At 47.1% G+C, this 18,000-nt stretch overlaps 1 protein-coding gene across 5 annotated transcripts in view; it reads left to right on the top strand.

Annotated features, from left to right (window-relative positions):
* Window positions 1-18,000, top strand: part of tara (SERTA domain-containing protein 2 taranis) — a 47,962-nt gene that overhangs the window by 5,285 nt on the left and 24,677 nt on the right. The window contains exons 1-2 of one of the 5 annotated variants that reach the window (XM_085481993.1): window positions 3,907-3,955; window positions 16,751-16,789. The exons of 1 other annotated variant lie outside the window; for it this stretch is intronic. Coding sequence is in view for 3 of the 4 variants with exons in the window: in XM_085481994.1 (XP_085338120.1) it covers window positions 13,665-13,884; window positions 16,749-16,789 (261 nt within the window). In the remaining variant the exon portion in view is untranslated. Of the gene's footprint in view, window positions 1-3,906; window positions 3,956-12,790; window positions 13,885-13,992; window positions 15,479-16,748; window positions 16,790-18,000 lie in introns of those variants that run through there. 3 more of the 5 variants (XM_085481994.1, XM_085481991.1, XM_029318535.2) reach the window with 3 other exon arrangements.

Genomic DNA, 18,000 nt, shown 5'->3' with positions numbered 1-18,000 from the left:
TTCTGCTTCTGCAATCGATAATTTTGTCCGATATCATATCCACAGATTGAGCAGTATTGCTAACAATGTTGAGTCGGCGATCTTCCGACGTAGCTTCGCAATTAACTTTTGCTCTTTGCTTGCGCATCTCGCGCGTGTATCGCAATGCCGGGTAGAGGTTATCGTCGTTCTACAAGTTGCGCTTTTCGACCGATGATATACGCGCGAGAATAATTTAAGTATAGCGTCGAATTCAAATTTCGAAATCAGAGCGTGTTCGCGTAATGAAAAGTTAAAGGGAATTCTGGTTGTCGGGTAACGCGTAACTCGTCGATAAAATTTGAAAAAAGAGAAAAATAGGGAAAAAAAAAAGAAACACGTGGAGCGCCGTGTAAAAAAATGCCCGGACGTGTGCGGCGGTATCGCGAGATCGATGAATCATGAATTACGAATATTGTAACGCCGTCTACCTCCAACCCGTGACCCCACCTCCTGCGATCCCCTTCCCTGTCACCGACGCGACGGAGACATCGAGGCACGTGGTGCATCGTACGCGCCTCGCATCGGCATCGCGTCGTCGTCGCGCATTGTTTTGTTTACGTTACGCGAACGGTCCGCGGCGATTGAAAAATTCGCCCGGTGTAATCGATACGTCAATCATGCGCTGGACGCACACGCGCGCGACGAGTGTCACAAGACGGCGAAAACCTTCGAGTTTTGTTAGTTGTTGTATCATGCACTTGCTCGATTCAGTGAAACTGTCGTTGATTCTCTCTTTCGCGCTCTTCGTTCTGGAGGAAACATTTTAATGCACCGATACAATGTTCGAGCTGTCGATATATTTCTTTCTTTTTAAAGAGTCGTCGTTAGCTGTAATATAAATCATTTTCTCTGGGGATTTTTAACACGTTCGAATCGGGAGGGAAATATTTTTCATCGAGTACATTTCATGGGAAGGATATATTTCAGAATTTAAGTATCAATCATTTTTGGAACAAGAATCAGAAATATAGATATTTTGAATTCGAAACAAACCTCGTTCTTATAGCGACACAATAAAGTCTAGTTTTGCAGAAACGAGGTCTCTGCCGTTTGAAAGACTCGTATGAGAAGCGTATTGTTTTTCATCTTTCTAACATTAATGTAGAACGATAAGATGCACAGAAACAAAGGGTATTTCAAGTTAGAAAGTAGAAACGTGCGAGACGCACCGCTACGTATATACACTCTCGCGTATACGCATAATTCATTCTTTTCTAACGCTCTCCGGCATTTTATTGTTCATTTATCCGACGACAGATTATGTATGTAGAAAACGCGTAAGAATGTAAAACATATACACGGTGTGCGTATACGTTATAGGAACGTATCTTATCGTAGAAGAAAAAAAGACCTCGCAACGCGACTATTCGCGAGTTGTGTGTGAAAGAATAGCGGATTTCGTCCGGGTGTTTCGTCTCTCATCCGGGCATTTCTCGCGCGACTTCATCCGCGGGAATCTTCCGTAAAAATAACCGTTAGCGAGCTGGTAGAATAGCGCGGAACAATGTGGTTTCACGGTATCGAGAATCGTACGCGAGTAATTTTTCATTACTTTATATTTATCTTGTATTATTTCGTCAAGCATTTTTACGATCGATATATATCGCGCATCGATGACACGCGTACTAAAATATTTACATCTCAAAAAGAGAGGAAATCTGTTGTTGAATTTTTCGCAGACACGTATAATAAATAAGATACGTATATACGTAAAATGAAAAGTCTCGAACCTTATATCTACGTATAAAGACTCGACGGTCTGCTGAAAAAGCGCGCGTGTGTGTGTGTGTACACCACGTTGCTCGCGCAAAGGTTAAGGTTGGCGATTATAAGCGGCGCCCTAAATTCGTAAAGCCGAGCTTGAATTACAGGCGCATACCTCGCGACTCGATTAGAACGCGATGCATCCTGTGTCGCGAAACTCTCGTCCTCCTCTTGCGGTAGGTTAAGGTTAAGCATAGAGAGAAGAAGGAGAGGGAGAAAGCGAGATGCGAACGGAGAGTTTCGCGGCCCCGTTCCCTCTTTCCCCTTTATTAACGAGACCGGGCCTTTTGTGCGGGCAAATTTCACGCCCACCGCCGCTACCTTAATGGCTACCAGGAATCTGCCACGACGACACAATAGCACCTGCCGCTGGTGACAGGACACGCACGAACTTGGTGTCCTGCGGTGGCAGGTGCCACTTGACTTTTATCCGTCACAGCGAGAGAGAGAGAGAGAGTGATCTACCATCTATTATCCCTAGGCGATCGTCTCAAAGCCAGTCTCCTAATGTTTTCGTCACATTGGGGAAAAAAAAACTTGGTGCAAAGAAAAAGGAGATTTACACGCCAGAGGTGGTAGTTCCGGAGATCATCCGTAGATAGGACCCTTCGAGTCAGCGGGGTATAGAATCTTGTCTTCTCCCTCCCTACGTCGTCGCGTGCCTCTGAAACGCCTTAACACGCGGGACACACGCGGCGCGGCGCGGCGGAGGAAGCAACAGTTGACGATATCGACGTGAATGAGGACGGTTTATGTACTTTCTACGGCGCGCGCCGTAGGAAGGACTCGCGCGTATGCGTGAGAGAGGCTCTCGCGTTACGCGCGTCACGAGAGACTCGTTGTATATACGTACGCGTATACATGTGCCATAAAGTGCGGTATAAACATACACGAGCGAAAGGGGGTGGAGGGAGTTTGAAGACGGAGAGAGACAACGCGCTACGGCGGAGGGTGGAGACTACGAGAGAGCCGGCCAAAGTTCGTGAATTTGCCCCGAGTAGGATATACATGTGTGTGTCGGGTGCATTGTGGATGTTCCCTCCCTTCCACACCACGACACAACCGGCGCAATGTGTACTCCTCCTCCCATCCCTCTCCCCTGCTGCCCCTCGTGCCTTTCCACATCCATCCCTTTCGACCACACTGGAGATTCACCTCGTTGTACGCCTCTCATCTCGCTCGCTCTCCCTGTCGCGATCTCTCTTCCCCCCTCGGCGCCCCTCGCTCGCGGTGCAACGAGCGATACACTTTGTCGTCGTCGTGTAGTCGCCGCCGCTGCTTCCATTCCGCGGCTCAGTCGGTTTCGGCTCGGTTGCCGGTGAGGTTCGTGCAGGGAGAGATGCGCGTCCGCCGGACGTATCACTTACGCACGTGGGGAGAAACTAATCGCGCGACGATATTTTCACAATATGCCATATGTATCGATCTCGTTTTAGCATCGAGATTCGAACAAATTTCATCGATAAAGATTTTATTTTAGGTATAATATACAATTCTCACCTTCCCCTCCCGAGTATCGATCTCAAAGCGATGCGATGCGATGCGATGCGATGCGATGCAATATCATTTGGAACAATTCAAACTAAATATGCAAATCTCGTTAATATTTCAGAAAATTGGAGAAAAATCTTACGTTAGATCATCTCTCTCTCTCGCTTGATAATGCGCTCGGAAATGAAAGCGGATAAAGGCGCGAGACATTATTAGCTAGGATGCTTTTGTAAGAAAAGGAAACACCTGCACGGAGAGAGCGTCCGTGGTACAAGAAACATTTCCGGATTAGAGCCGGCGCGCGTATGCGCGTGCACGACGGTTGACCATGAATGAAGCCTATTTGCGTACGAGCAATAACAGGTGACACTCGACGGCTGTTTACCTTCCCTATCGGTAAAAAGAGGGGCTGGGTATGCGGCGAGCAGCGGGCGGGCGGACGTAGAAGGGATCGTAAACACGTAGAAGGGAGGGGCGTTTAGGAACCACGTGGATAGCGCCGTTTGAAGGAGCCGTCGCCGCGTGGCGCCTATATATCTCACGGCTATATGCGTGTGTTCTCTTCTCCCGCGCGCGAGCCGCCGCCGGCTTTCGACTCGCGACGAGTGTCACGGACACTTGCGAACGACGCTAGTAGTCGGAGCACCGTGCCGTGCCGTGACACATCGCCGCCGCCGACGTACGTACCAAGATCATCCTTCCGACGCGAGCTTCCACGTCGATCTAATTGGTGCGTTCGATTAAAACGAGGAGCAGGCACCGATTGGATCCACGAATATTACGATAGTTGCAAAGCTGCTTTTATGCGTGCTCTTAGATTCAATTAGGACAAAGTTGCTTTTTCCGCTATGAACGCAGCCCGTGTTATTATTTCGCCGTCTCCCTTATATTCGACAATGAAGGAAAATTCTTCCTCTCGACGAGCGGCGTCTCGCTTGATCTAATTTTAGCGCGAAAGGAACTTGGCGAACTTGCATCGAAAGTTTAGTCTTTTGTACTTTCGACGCGATTGATTACGATGTTGCTCTTTACCGACTTTTTTTTTTTTTATCAACGCGGAGGATGAATGTTTATATTTGTCACATTGGTATTTTAAACGGACGTTTGGAAATGATGTCAATTTCTCATCTGACAAAAACATTTGTTGCTAAACAGATGCAACCGTGCGGCATCGATTTGTGCGTCGATTGTTTAAGCCGTAAGCCATACTGGCCAACCCTTGAAATCATTCGCACAATGAACGTCTATAATTATCTATTGAAACAGAATACCCTAAAATACCCTAAAGACAGGTTTGTGTCAACTGTTTGGGGTTAGTCAAAGCAAAGTGATTTAAAACTAGTCAAAACAAAGTGACGAGCTTGTCACGCTAAACGTTTATACCCGGAACGAAATATTCTTTTATGCCGCAAGCTTTTTCTTTTCCAACCCTCGTGATGACAGCGGTTTAAGTGAAAAATGAAACACGATAGATGACACGGGTGTGTATTTGCTCTCGTGTTAACTGTCGAATGGTCTTTTACCGTCTTAAATATCGAATAATTGTCTACGTCCTCTCTCTCTCTCTCTCGCAGAGTTAAATCTTGGGGATGATGCGCTCGCTGCAATTTCGGGGCGCTTTTGACATTCCCGGTTAATCGTCGACTCGCGACAGGACAGAGCCAGAGCTTCTCCTGTTCGTCCAACTCGTTTCTCCAACCGGCACTGACCCGGTAATGGAAATCCCCTTTTAACGATCAAAACGTTGCATGTATATACGAACCGTGTGTTCGCCTAGAGTCTAGAGTACCGAAGGTACATGTACGCAACCCCTTGTCCTCTCCTCCAACAAACTCCCACTCTCGTCCTCCTTTCCCCCACCTTGTCACGTTCGTCTCTCGCTCCCCTCTCGCCTTTCCTCCGTTAACTCTGTCTACCTTCCCTCCCTCCAATCTCCTTCCGCCTCGCTCGCCCTCTCTCTCTCTCTCTCTCTCTGTTTCTCGTCATCTTCCCCTATTCTCCCTTCTCTGTCCTCTCTTGTCTGTCCTCCCTTCGCTTCCTAAGATCGTATAGCATTCCATCGAACCGGAATCAAACGAGCTGGCGTGGTGGGAGCGAGAAGAGGATGCGGCAGGATGGATATATACGTGTATATACATATAATATATATATTATATATATATATATATATATATACGTGCGTGTGTAAAATGTGTATGTGTGTGTACCCTGGGAAAGAGGCCAGAGCGGGGAAAAAGCGAGGTAGAGGGAGATCGAAGGAAAAAGATGGGGTAGCGGAGAGAACGGGGATGGCAAAAAGACGGAAAATAGAAATAGAACGAAACAGGAAGGGACTGCGACGGAGGAAAGAGGGCTGCTAGACAAATAGAAAAAGAAGGACCCCGAGGGTATGACGCGCGATCTCGGGGGCCTTCTATCCCCTTTACCTTGAGCCTCGAGTATCGTCCTGCGCGTATGCGATGATATTTACTTCAAGGCCACCGAGAGAGCCGTCTACGAGCAACATGGTAGGCCATCGCTCGAATTCGAAGATGCGATCGAGACACATAGTATTTTTATATTATATTTTATGTATATATTGATTGACAAAATCTGGCGAATAAACGTGGAAACTCTCTCGCGTTGTTAATAAAAAGGCGAAATCTACGCGCGGTTGTCGAAATATAATCTTTCGGTTATTATTTTGGTCCGGCGCGGTTCGCAGAGCCAAGATCCATCGATTGCCTAACCAAACTTAACGCGATAGTGACCGACCGCTCTCGCGTGACAAATAGATCGCCACGTGGTTCGGGTCATCCCTCGCGCCCCTCGTCTACCCCGCGCCTATCCCTGCCCCCTCCCCCCTCGGCCGGCCTATCTCCGTCTTTTTCTCGCGGCCCGCTCCTCCTCCCTTTCTCCCTTCGCGACATTCCCACGAGCTATAAATTCACGCGCCTACACACAGGTGGCACCGCTCTTTTGCCAAGTGCATGCAGGCAGACTCCCTTTGGAGATAGCAAGAGCGCGTCTAAACGCGCGCGGGAGAGGAGTGGGGGAAACGACGACCGCTTATCGTATGCAAACGGGAGTCGGCAACGTGCGCGCGACGACGACGGTAAAAAGCGCTTCGCCACTCATTCAGTGATAAGTATACCTTTTCTCGGGACTCGTGCTTTTCGTTCTTTCAGCCGTTCAGGAACGCCGATTTTTCGCCACATTTTTTCCGCTATTGTTCCTTACATTCCAAAATGTTTAAATCCACGATACGTATCGATATCGATAACCGACTGCTAATTTCATTCCGTCAAACGCCTCTGCGTATATACGTTGCATCGCATTCTCGCGGAGACGAGATCTCCGTTCGGGTGCGTTTTATTGCGTGCGAAAGGCCAACCACGTGCGATGAATCGCGCGCTCTCGTGCAGGTGGCAGCACGCCGCGACGCGCCAACGTCACGCGCGGCTTCGTCCTCGCTCGCGCGAGAGCTCCTCTCCTTCCCTCGGGACCGGCGCGCACGCAAGCAACCGTGTTTTTGCGGCGTGCGCGCTTCTTCGCACGACGGCCTTCCTTCCCCCCCCCCCCTCTTTTTCGCGCACACGCGTGTACATATTTCTTCGTCAACTTAATCGCGCCGACTCGTAGCTTCCTTCTTTCCCGTGCTTTTTTTTCAATTTTATTTTGCCGCTTAATCCCGAATACGCGTGCGGCTCGGATGATATTCTCTCTCTCTCTCATTAGAAGCATTGTTATTCGCTTTAATATCGTCGCTTTTAATGCTATACATATGTAGGTACATATTACGTGTATATCGATCACTCCACAGATGCAGAGGTGCGTCAAGGTTCTTGATATTTGTTCGGCGAGGTAAAAATATATCGATGCGAAAATAATGTATATCGATATGCGCTTCGATATTATCGAATTATTCGTACGGTAAGATGATGGTACCGAAAGTGATATCTCGACGCGGGAGAGATATATGTGTAGGAGAGACTGGTTACGCAATCACGTTCGGCTCTCGAAAATAATTTCGCACACACACATATATAATGATACAAAGTTACGGCGCTACGATATATTTATCGTAGCGAAGGCGACGATCCTCCTCTTCTTCGACGTTCGTTTTCCTCGTAACGTCACCAGGTTTTCTCTACATCTCGCATTCATCGACCGCCTGCAGCAGCGGTCGACGTTAACGTTTGGCAACATTGTGTCTAACATCGCGCTCGGGCGCGATTTCTCGTGACGCTCACCGGGGCTCCGTCGTCGCGAACGAGGTTCAACTCGGCGCGATCGACGCGCTACGCCGTCACCGTCGCTCGCTCGATAGCGCTCCGAGGGTTGATAGTCCGCATTGATCCTGCGGGAGAGAGAGAGAGAGAGAGAGAGAGAGCTCGGTATATCGCAAGGCTGGGTCGTCGCTTTGCCGCTCCGAGATCGCGACCGAGATCGCGAGCGTAATTTTACACGCTCGCGCGAGAAATCCCCGACTACCAAGCGTTGTGTGATTCAGAATCGGGGAATTCGCGATTTTCTCTCGTCTTCGAGGAGGATGTTTTCATATTTTATGACTCACGGTTCGCTTGAACGCATTTTTTTTCTTTCGCCACGCGATTGTTTGACACAAGAAAAATGATGAATTCTCTCTTGAGAAATCCATGATAAGAAAATTCCAACCTTCCCCCGGCTACAAGCGTCATTCAGAATCGAGGAATTCGCGATTTTCCCTCGTCTTCGAAGAGCATGCGAGGATGTTAATATTTTAAGACTCGTAGTTTGCTTGAACAAATTTCTCTCTATTTGTGCTACACGATTGTTTGACACAAGCAAAATGATGACAATAAATGAATTTTCTTTTGAGAAATCCACGAAAAAATGCAACAAATTTTGTTGCTACACGATCTTATTCGTCGCTTTTCATCGAGATCTTGAATCCGACTCTTTCTTCTCCCGAGAAATTGTTCCCGATTACAAGTACCGTATGAAATAACTCTCGCAACTTTTCTCGCCTGAATTATATCGATTTGCGCCAGGATATATGTTGTATTACGCACGCAGGATAGATTTTGTTGCGCGCGTGTATGTATATACGCGCCGAGGTTCTCTCGCGCTTCTTTTCTGTTACGTAGTCCCGGCTTATTTTAGAGATGCGTCATCCGGTAAACACGATTCTCAACGACAACGTCGTCTACAACGAATGTAAACGGCATGTTTCGGCGGCATATCCCGGTTTAGGGTATTTAAATTTGCGAGAACCTAATCGAGGGAAGAGGGTGACACTCTCGATCATTTATATACTTTTTTCACAAAATATTAGTATTTTCAGAATCATCAAATTTTCGTTCGCATAAAAAATATATATATAAATTGACAAGATGGTAGTTTAGATTAATCGACTATTCGTCGACGTGTTATTATTCAGCGTCGTTTTACCCCATCCCTCTTTTATTCCTGGGTCACGATGACGATTCAATTGCGTGCGCGCTACCTCGCGATCGCGGATAATCCGATCGCGACCATTTATCTAGCACCGTCCGTTGCTCAAGAAGATGGTATCGCCGAACATGGTAGGGCCATCGGTGAAGATCATCATCGAGATTGCAGTAGAGAGGGTGTACATGTACATTAGTTAACAAAAATATTCAAATTAGATCAATTACACAGAGAGAGAGAGAGAGAGAGAGAGAGAGAGAGAGAGCTGAAATACGAGAACAAATATGACAGAAGGACTGTGTATACTCAACCTTATTATATTTTACCATGTAATACATTATTTCATACAATATTATTCGCGCGTAATAAAGTCCTATCGAATCTCGAAAGTATATCCTGCAATAAAGAATCTCGATCGCACTTGTCTATCGCCCGAGTACACGAGTACCCATGGATTTTAGATATTCGCGCTAACGAAAATTGATTACGCGCAGACCAGCCAAGTTTTAATATATCATCTCTCTCTCTCTCTCCCTCCCTCCCTCTTTTTTCTCCTCTCCATCTCGCGCGCGCGCGCGAGCCGTTATTTTCAACGACCTCCTCCGAAAAGTATCGAGGTGGAGCGCGCGAGAGATAGAGAAGCGCGGGGGCAGGAGAGGGACGGAAAGAGAGGCAAAAAAAAAAAAGGGGGAAAGAAAGAGAGAGGATCCCATCAGGGCGCTACGGCGCGGAGGAGTCAGTGTCCTTTAAGTAAGTTAGGCGCCTGCGCGAATCGACGCTGGAAATTCTCGACCGATGGTGGTCCTGCGGCCATGCGGTGGCGGTGGTAGGGCGTATCGGTGGGCGCGAGGGTGGTGCGCGTGTATATCCACCCTGCGTGTATATGTGCGCGCGCGCGCGAATCGGGTGGAGGGTTAATAGGACGTTGGCGCCACGACGGCGGCTCCGGGAAGCGCGGCCACGTGCGCCCGCTATCGAACGGCCGCCCCCATCCCCCGAACCCACCCCCAGCCTCCTCGTCATTCCCCCGTGTCACCTACCTACCTACCCCCTCGCTCTCCTCCCTGCCCCCTTTCCCTCTTTTTTTCCGCCACCATCCCCCGGCCGCCTCGCTTCATCTCATCCTCCCTTCCCCGTTCATCCCCGCATCACCATCGCGGCACCGCCACCACAGCGGCACTACTACCACTACCACCACCACGCCCCTAACCCTTATACACGCCGCGCTAAACTATGGCGCGCACATACATATATATATATATATATATATATTTTGTATATATATATATATATATATATCTGTACATATATATAGGTACGTATCGTTATGTACATCCCTACGTACATGGACGTGGCGTATATACCCGTTCTCTCTCTCGTACACAACTGTATCTCAGAATGAGCTGGATATATCGCGCGCGCGAGAGAAGTCGCTGAACACGAGGTATACAGTTTATGCCATTACCGACGCCCCGCCGAATTTCGGGACTCTTTCCGAGCGGCGACACGTAACGTAACGCAACGCGCGCGAGACGATCGTTTGGTAGCGGTCTCGCCGCGTTACGTCAATTTTTCGTTTAGCGGCATTTCTCTTCGGTCAACGAACGCACGTAAATTCGAATGGGACAAACTACTAACGAATAGGTTGCGGCGTAAGAACGATCATTATTGGTGTAGTCGTGCTTTCGAAATTAATCATGGTAGCCTGGTTACTATATACCATACGAGCGAACGGGATTCGTGTGATAATATTTTTATATTACATTTTAATTAAAGTAAATTTCAATTCGAATGTTCGTCTCTCGAATATAATAATTCCCATTCTTAATTTTAGACAGCAATTAATACACGGGTACCAATTTTTCTTGATTGCTCGGTGAACTTACAATAAAAAATAGAATTGCAAATCACTTTTCCGATATTTTACAAACTGCTCGCACTGGGAGTGGATATAAATCCATCGCGATAGTTAAGGCTTAAACTCGCAATTCTTATATAATTATATTTGAAAGTATTACGAGCGTATATATATATTTCATTCTCGAGTCGTACAAATATATTTTATCGATATATATCATGATCGTGTTATTTTTAATGATTCGATATTTTTTGAAATGTTAGTTTGAAAAAGAAATTCTCAGCTTTTCCCTAAAACGAAGACGCAGCAGCGGCTTCTTCATCAAGCGCGATAATCATATATTTGAGCAAGTGTACGCCTGACAAAACCTCCGTTCATTGCTTCAGACTTGGCCCATCGTTTAATACGAACCACGATAATTTGGTTCGACGATGTTCCTGGCGATAAATACGAATGCCGAGCTAATTTGGAAGGGAACTATAGCGAAAAGAGAGAATAATTCCCCGGAATTGGGGCTTCCTTAATTAGGATGTACCCTCGAAAATGCGAGAGTATAGAGATACTTTGAAAACTAAAACCCTTTATTCTTGTGCTACAACTGTTAAAAGTCATTCTCGATGGTCATCTTCGATTCTGAAATTTGAAAGTTGGATCATTCCTCGGACTTTGGGATGTATCGAGTGCGCCTTCACCGACAGGCAGCATTCACTATTAAAAGTTCTCTCGGAGAATAAAGTTCTCTTGACCGAATACCCATCAATAATTATTCGTATTCATGTGTCTACTAACTCGTAACTGTCGCTCTCCCGGGGGACAAGACTCTCGAGTGCGCACCGAGCCGAAGAACAACATGGAAACGTAACCACGAGAATAAGCTCTCGCAATCCACATTCACGAGCGTGTCGTATAACTAGTTACTCGAAACTCGTTTTTTTTCCCCTCCTCTCTCTCTCTCTCTCTCTCTCTCTCGACGCGTCAACGGAGAACGCGTTATCAACTCTCTCGTTTGCGCACCAGGGTAAAGTGAAAAGTAATAGAGATAAGGAGGAGGCGAGGAAGGAAGGATGTGTGCACGTGAGTTACAGGGAGAAAGAAACGTGAATTGAGCAGGGGGTGCGAGAAGTCAACGAGAGAGAATAGGGACGAAGAGGGTTACGCGAAGGGAGAAAGAGAATGAGAGAGAGAGAGAGAGAGAACGCCTCCGGTCGGCTGAAACTGCCAACTAACGAGTAACAATCCCGCGGTTATTTGCTTAATGGCGCTTACTGTTGTTGGTCTCCGCGGTAGACTAGAGGTGGCCGTCTCTAATTGCCAACACGAATCTCGAACCAGTAATAATAATTATCCGCTGAATAACCGCGTTCCCTACACGAGGACCGATCGCTGATCTCTCCCCCGCATAAAAATCCCCGAGAGGGATGAAAATCGGAAGGATGCTAATCGAGCTGTACGTTTATCCGATAGTTTCCAACGATAGTAATTAATTATCGAAGCGATACCCTCGGTGATTTTCGACACTCGCTTGATACATATCAATTAAACGGTTTGCATAAATATCCGTCGACTAATATACAAAACTTGTGCTTTTATGCTAAAATTTCAGCGAATATCAATGTTAAGTAATATCGATCTGAAAAAACGTATTTTTCTCGACTCTCGCATAGACGATGAAATTATAGAGCAGTCTGTAATATTTTAAAAATGCATGTTGTCGCAATGATGTTATGCAATGCGGAACATTTAGATGTTAACGAGTAAAGTAACGTTCATCTTTGTGCTTGTATATTAGACGAAATGGCGTTCAATAAATTCTTTCTTAATGGCGTTGATTAAATTCTGGATGCTATATCATAGTAGAATTATATGAGAACTTTTAACGTAATATTGCTAACGGTGATGATACAGAATTTATTTCTAACATTCCCTTGAAATAACCGCCGGCGCAAAGTGGGGCACAATCTACCTTCGCGTTTACACGGTTAGTAACAAAAAAAAAAAAAAAACATGTCAGTAACGTTTATTAGAATTCCAAAAAAAAGGGGGGAAAAATACATGCAACTGTGATATATAATGCCGATACAAAAGGTCAGGTTTAATATACCCTTAAATCGACTATAGCTCGGCGGAGCTAGTTACTTTTCGCGTAATAAGCGTGCCTTTCTCTTTTTTTTTTTTTTTTTTTTTTTTTTTCTCGTATTTTTGAGCAGCGCGAAATTATTTTCACTAGCTAGACGTTCATCATCGCGCCAGCACGAATTTGCAAATTTTCCATAGCTGCTCTTCAACGGGATTCGTTTTGCCCCGGTTCTACTACGGGCGTAAGCGACTTTTCCCATACACCTGCGCATTTACCATTGCGCACCTCCCCACCCACCCTTCCATCCCCAACCAACCCCCTTCTCCTATCTCTCTCCACGCCTCCGTATAGTCTCTCGTCGACCTATCTCCTCGCTACGGCAATTTCAAAAAAGTGCATTTTTGAAAAAACCATAAGACTAAACTTCTCCTAACTGTACTCCTCCTCCAACCAGACGAAGAAAATCTATACGTCGGATGGGCGCGTTCTACGGTCCGATTCAGAAAAACATTCCCGCTTTCCTCTCGAATAAATCGAAACACACGCTTCGTAACGCAAATAACTCATCGTTGGAGAAAAATGTCAACGCGTCATTTTTCGTACTAATGCAAATCTCTCATCAAACGTGTGTACCGATATATAACCAATGGTCGGTGCAGGGAGATAAGTCTCTCATCAACGTTCGGTCGTTTCTCACGAAGGAAGATGATTTACATTCGAGTCGGATGAGCCGCGAGTTTTCGGACCGACGCTTTTCGTCGTGATCGCGTAATTTCGTGCGGGCAGAGAGAGACGGAGAATATTTCGTTCGCTCGCTCGCTCGCTCATCCGACTCGGCAAAAGCTTTCGGACGATAGCGTATGAAGCGGCCTGTACGCAGAAGCGCGCGATGCAGTGGTGGGGGAAGCGTGGGCGAGAGCGGGAGAGGGGGGTAGAACGCGGTGCGCGCACAATGTTCGCTGCTGGCGAACGGGAGGAGAGAGAGAGAGAGGAGGACATCGAGCGCGGTAGTCGGACAAGGAGGGAAGGCATTACTCGTGCATGGGGCGTTACCACGGAAACCCCTATTCGTTCTCCATCCCTTCGCTCGTCAGGCGAGCGCGAGGGAACGAGAAACGCGGAGGAGAGGGGGAGGGAGACGGTGACAGAAATAGAGGGACCGAAAGGACGACCGACGGAGAGAAAAAGGACGAAGCGCGAGAGAGAGCGAGTTGGCCGCCACGAGTTTGTTGGTGGAAGCGGGAGGGAAAGAGAGAGAGAGAGAGGGAGGGAGGCAACGCGATATCGAGAGGGGAGTGGGTGATGAACGGAGCGAGCGAGAACGGGCGAGCGAGAGGGCCGCGTGTCGGAGGAAGATAGCCGGCAAATGCGGAGCCGCCAGTGCAATCAACCCGTTGCCCACTCGCGAGGGTAAAACTATCCCGAAGTCAGACGAGGATATACGTATATTGCGGAGGGAGCTTCGCGTCGCTATATACGTATATATATATATATATATAAATATATTTTATATGAACACGCACACGTATACAGGAGACATCGAGTAAGTAGGAGATGTGGTGGGAATGAGCGCGAAAAGCGAGAGAGAGAAACGAGTGCTCGGAGAAAAAAAGAGCGGACGAAATTACGAGATTAGATGCCTGCTACCTGTAACGAGACTCCATCGATAAAGCAGCGTTCTGCGTTAAAGATCCCGAGGCCGCGTGCTTTTTTAATTCGACGAGAGACGCCGCGAATCATTTCGAAAATAATCCCGACAAATTTATTCGTCCTATAGTAGGGACGAAAGCTGGAAGAGATAGAGAGAGAGAGAGGAACGGGGTCTTCGTGTTCGCGTTAAATTCATTTCGATGTCGTAATTGTGAAAACTTTGTTCCTTCGTCGCGTTACAAAACTCGCATTTTACATAACGCGCGCTGCGCACGCCGGAGAGAGAATATTATCGACATTTCTCTCGCACACGATATCTCGAACTACGCCCGAGTAAATGAGGAGCCTCGAGTCTCTCGGTCCACGAGAAAGTCATCTCTCTCGATAAATCCTCCCGAGCGATCCCGATATATATTCACCGGAATATTCGAAACGCCACAGTCGGCCCTTTCATTATCGCGCGGGAGCTGAAATTAAAAATGCTGCATAGAATTTTCAGAGATCTATTATATAGATATAAATATATAACGAGAGAAGTTGGATTTCTAAAATATATTCATCGTAAAGCGTTCCGATACATCTATTTTCCCGAATTTGCGGCCGAGTAATTGTCAAACGGCCTCTCGTACGCAGCTACATATATATATATGTAGATACGATGTTAAACTGCAGATACGGTGATGCGCGCGAGGGTGTCGGAGCTTTCGTGGCTGTTGCTGGTATAAAAGGCGCAGTTGCTCTATTCTCTCGAAACCAGTTTTCCTCCACTCGAGCGCCGGAGAAGGGCGGACTGAAAGAAGAAGGAGACGGAAGAGAAAAAGAAGGAAAGAGAGGCACGCACGCATACACAGACAGTACGCACGTCAGCCAAACTAGAAAGTTGCTGCTCCGACAACTCCGACGCTGTCGGTCGAAGAAACGGCGCTAGAGCTACCTTTCGAATTTCAACCGCGAACATTTTCTACGTATAGACGCGCCGCTTCCGTCGTCGCTTGCCGGACATGCGCGTCCTGGCGAACTGCAAAATTCGATCGGCGCGCGCGCGCTTGATTCTCTTCTCTCTCTCTCTCTCTCTCTCTCTCTCTCTCTCGCGCAGCGCCGCGCCGGCTAGCCCCGCGTATAAAACAACGCGCGGCGATCGAACGCAGCGTTTTCGAAAGCCGCCCCCCGTCTATCCGTGTCTCTCGCGAGCTCGCTACGGATCGGTAGGTGCGATCGATCGAGCGTATATTTGGTCGCGAGCCAAAACGCACGATGCGCCACCATCGCGCATACATATATACATTATGTACCATTGCTACACGTTACAACATATATATGTTATATAATGTACCAAGGCTCTTGTTATGCACGCTTAAATATTTCACGTCTGTCTCGCCACTCGACTCTCGCTAAAGTTGTCAAATAATAAATAATTGGTAGGATGAGAAAAAGGAGAGAGAAAACGGGGGTAATATGGTTCGTGGTTCTCGTAAATTCGAATTTCTACGTAACCCCAGGACGGATTAAGACGCGCGCGCGAATCCACCCTGAAAACCTGGTCTCTCTTCCTGCGAGTAGAAAGTATCCAGCGGTACAAGTATTTCGTTCTACGTCGAGGCAACGCGGTGCGGCGCAGCGCGACTTCCCGCCGTGGCGAGGTGAGGCGAGACGAAGCTGAGGAGCGAGCCGTGGCGAGACGAGGTGAGACGAGACGAAACGAGGCGAGGCGAGGCGAGGCCTCGGAGCGTGGGTATCAGCACGGAACCGAGTCTACAACGCATTAGCGCGGCGTTGTCACGTTTCGAGGTTCTCCCTCTCCCTCTTTCTTTTTCTTCGCCGCTCCTCTTCCGTCTCGCTCTCTCTCTCGAAGCTGGTGCCTTTCCCTCCCTCGTTGTCCTCCACCCCGACGCCTAGCAGCACCGACTCTTGTTCTTCTTTCTCTCGACGCCTCTCGCGCGACGTTGCTGACTCGACTGGCGGGAAAACTGCCTCTTCAAACGGATTTTCCCGCGACCGGTCTCTCATCTTCGTTTATATATATATATATATGTATACTTTGTTATTCGTGGTCCGGCTATCGGTATTGCAGACGTGTTCGATGACGAGCGTCATCGATCGCCATCGTTTCCATATTTCAACGAACGAGAGAGAATTTCTCGAAAATTTCCGTGTTACCCGCGCTCTCGTAAAACAATAGAAATAACACGACCGCATTCGCGGAGAAAGCGATAAATGCATCCGTTGCATATATATATATATATATATATATACGTACGACGCATTTTCCACGCTAAGGATGAATCGTTATCTCGGTATCTCTTGCTATCATTTGGAGCGAAATTGTACATGCTTTTACGGCTAAAGTATAGGCTAATTTTTACGTTCGCGAAAACATCGCTCTCTCTCTCTCTATTCGATATGGTCACGAAATAATGTAATGTAAAAATATTCAAATTACTATAGATTGATAATTCTTCTTTTGTTTCTGCTTTCAGCATAAAACCAATGAAAGGGAAGATGTTTTGGGCCTAAAGGTAAGCTAATTTTATACGCGATATATCTTTTGCGAATAAAATGGGAAAAAAGTACGCGGGATGTATAGGGCGGGAGATTCGGGACATTCTAATAAAAAACTACATCTACGAGCTATTGTGACGCTGACAATCCCAAATGTGCGCGACAAATGGGAAACTAATGAAAAGCGAAACAAAAATACTACATTAGTCGGGTTAATTCGAATTTTCCAAAATTGCGAAATATTTTTTACATATTACTTTCTATCGTCCAAAGCATAATTTGGAAGGACTTGTTCTTTGCAATTTCCCATCTATACCGCGCGAATATAATCTTGTGTGCGGCTTCACGTTGCGAGTGATAACCCTGACCATAAACACCATTGTCAAGCCGATCACGATTACTCGATAGATTAATTACTCGATAGAATCCCACAAGGCAAATTAAGACCGGGTTCAATATATATATATATATATATATATGTATATGTGCATATACACGAAACATATTCCGATATTAAAATTCTGACGAGCGTCGATCGATGTAGGCAAATTATAACAACGACATCGAAGCGCTCGCGTTTATATCGTCGATAAAATATTTGATTGTCGAGAGATAGGCTGTATCTCGAAAGAGCGAGCTTTTTTATCAAGTTCGCTGCCGCGACGATATCCAAGCTCTCCAAGTTCGGCGTCTTCGAGTAAGCCCCGAGAGAGCGGGGTCGGACGCGACGTCCTGTGACTTTGGAAATAGAAAGTCACTTTGAAAATAGGCTCCGAAATATGCGCGCCTGGCGAACACTTCCATATCGTCGCGGCTGACGAAGAAGACGACGGAGAAGAAGGAAGAAGAGGTGAAAGAAGAAGAAGAAGGAGGGAGAGGGCATAGACGCGGTTTTAGACTACGGACTCGGCGCGTCGGCGTCGAGTTAAAAATAACAGTAACAGCGGCGGAGCCGGTCCTTGTCGACGTCTACATCGTCCACGTCGCATTTACTGCCGACTGCCGCCGCTGTTGCTTCGCTGCTGGCTCGGTATCTTCCACCAAGCTGGACGGTGATATCGATGACGCTACCGCGCCATTGCGACATAGCCTTGAAGCGAGCGCTCGTCGCGATTCAAGAAGAAGTCTAGGAGCTCCGCGACCAAAAAAACAGAGTCGATTTTTTGCAGGAATTTTTATTTCCATCTTGTCGGCCGAGAGACAGAGAGAGAGGATTTTGATCCGCTCG

The sequence above is a fragment of the Nylanderia fulva genome, unplaced genomic scaffold, assembly GCF_048542155.1.
Source record: "Nylanderia fulva isolate GAGA-0341 unplaced genomic scaffold, ASM4854215v1 Scaffold2, whole genome shotgun sequence".
NCBI classification, from domain to species: Eukaryota; Metazoa; Arthropoda; class Insecta; order Hymenoptera; family Formicidae; genus Nylanderia; species Nylanderia fulva.
Note: the sequence above shows the minus strand (reverse complement) of the source record. Positions and strands in the feature narration are given on the sequence as shown.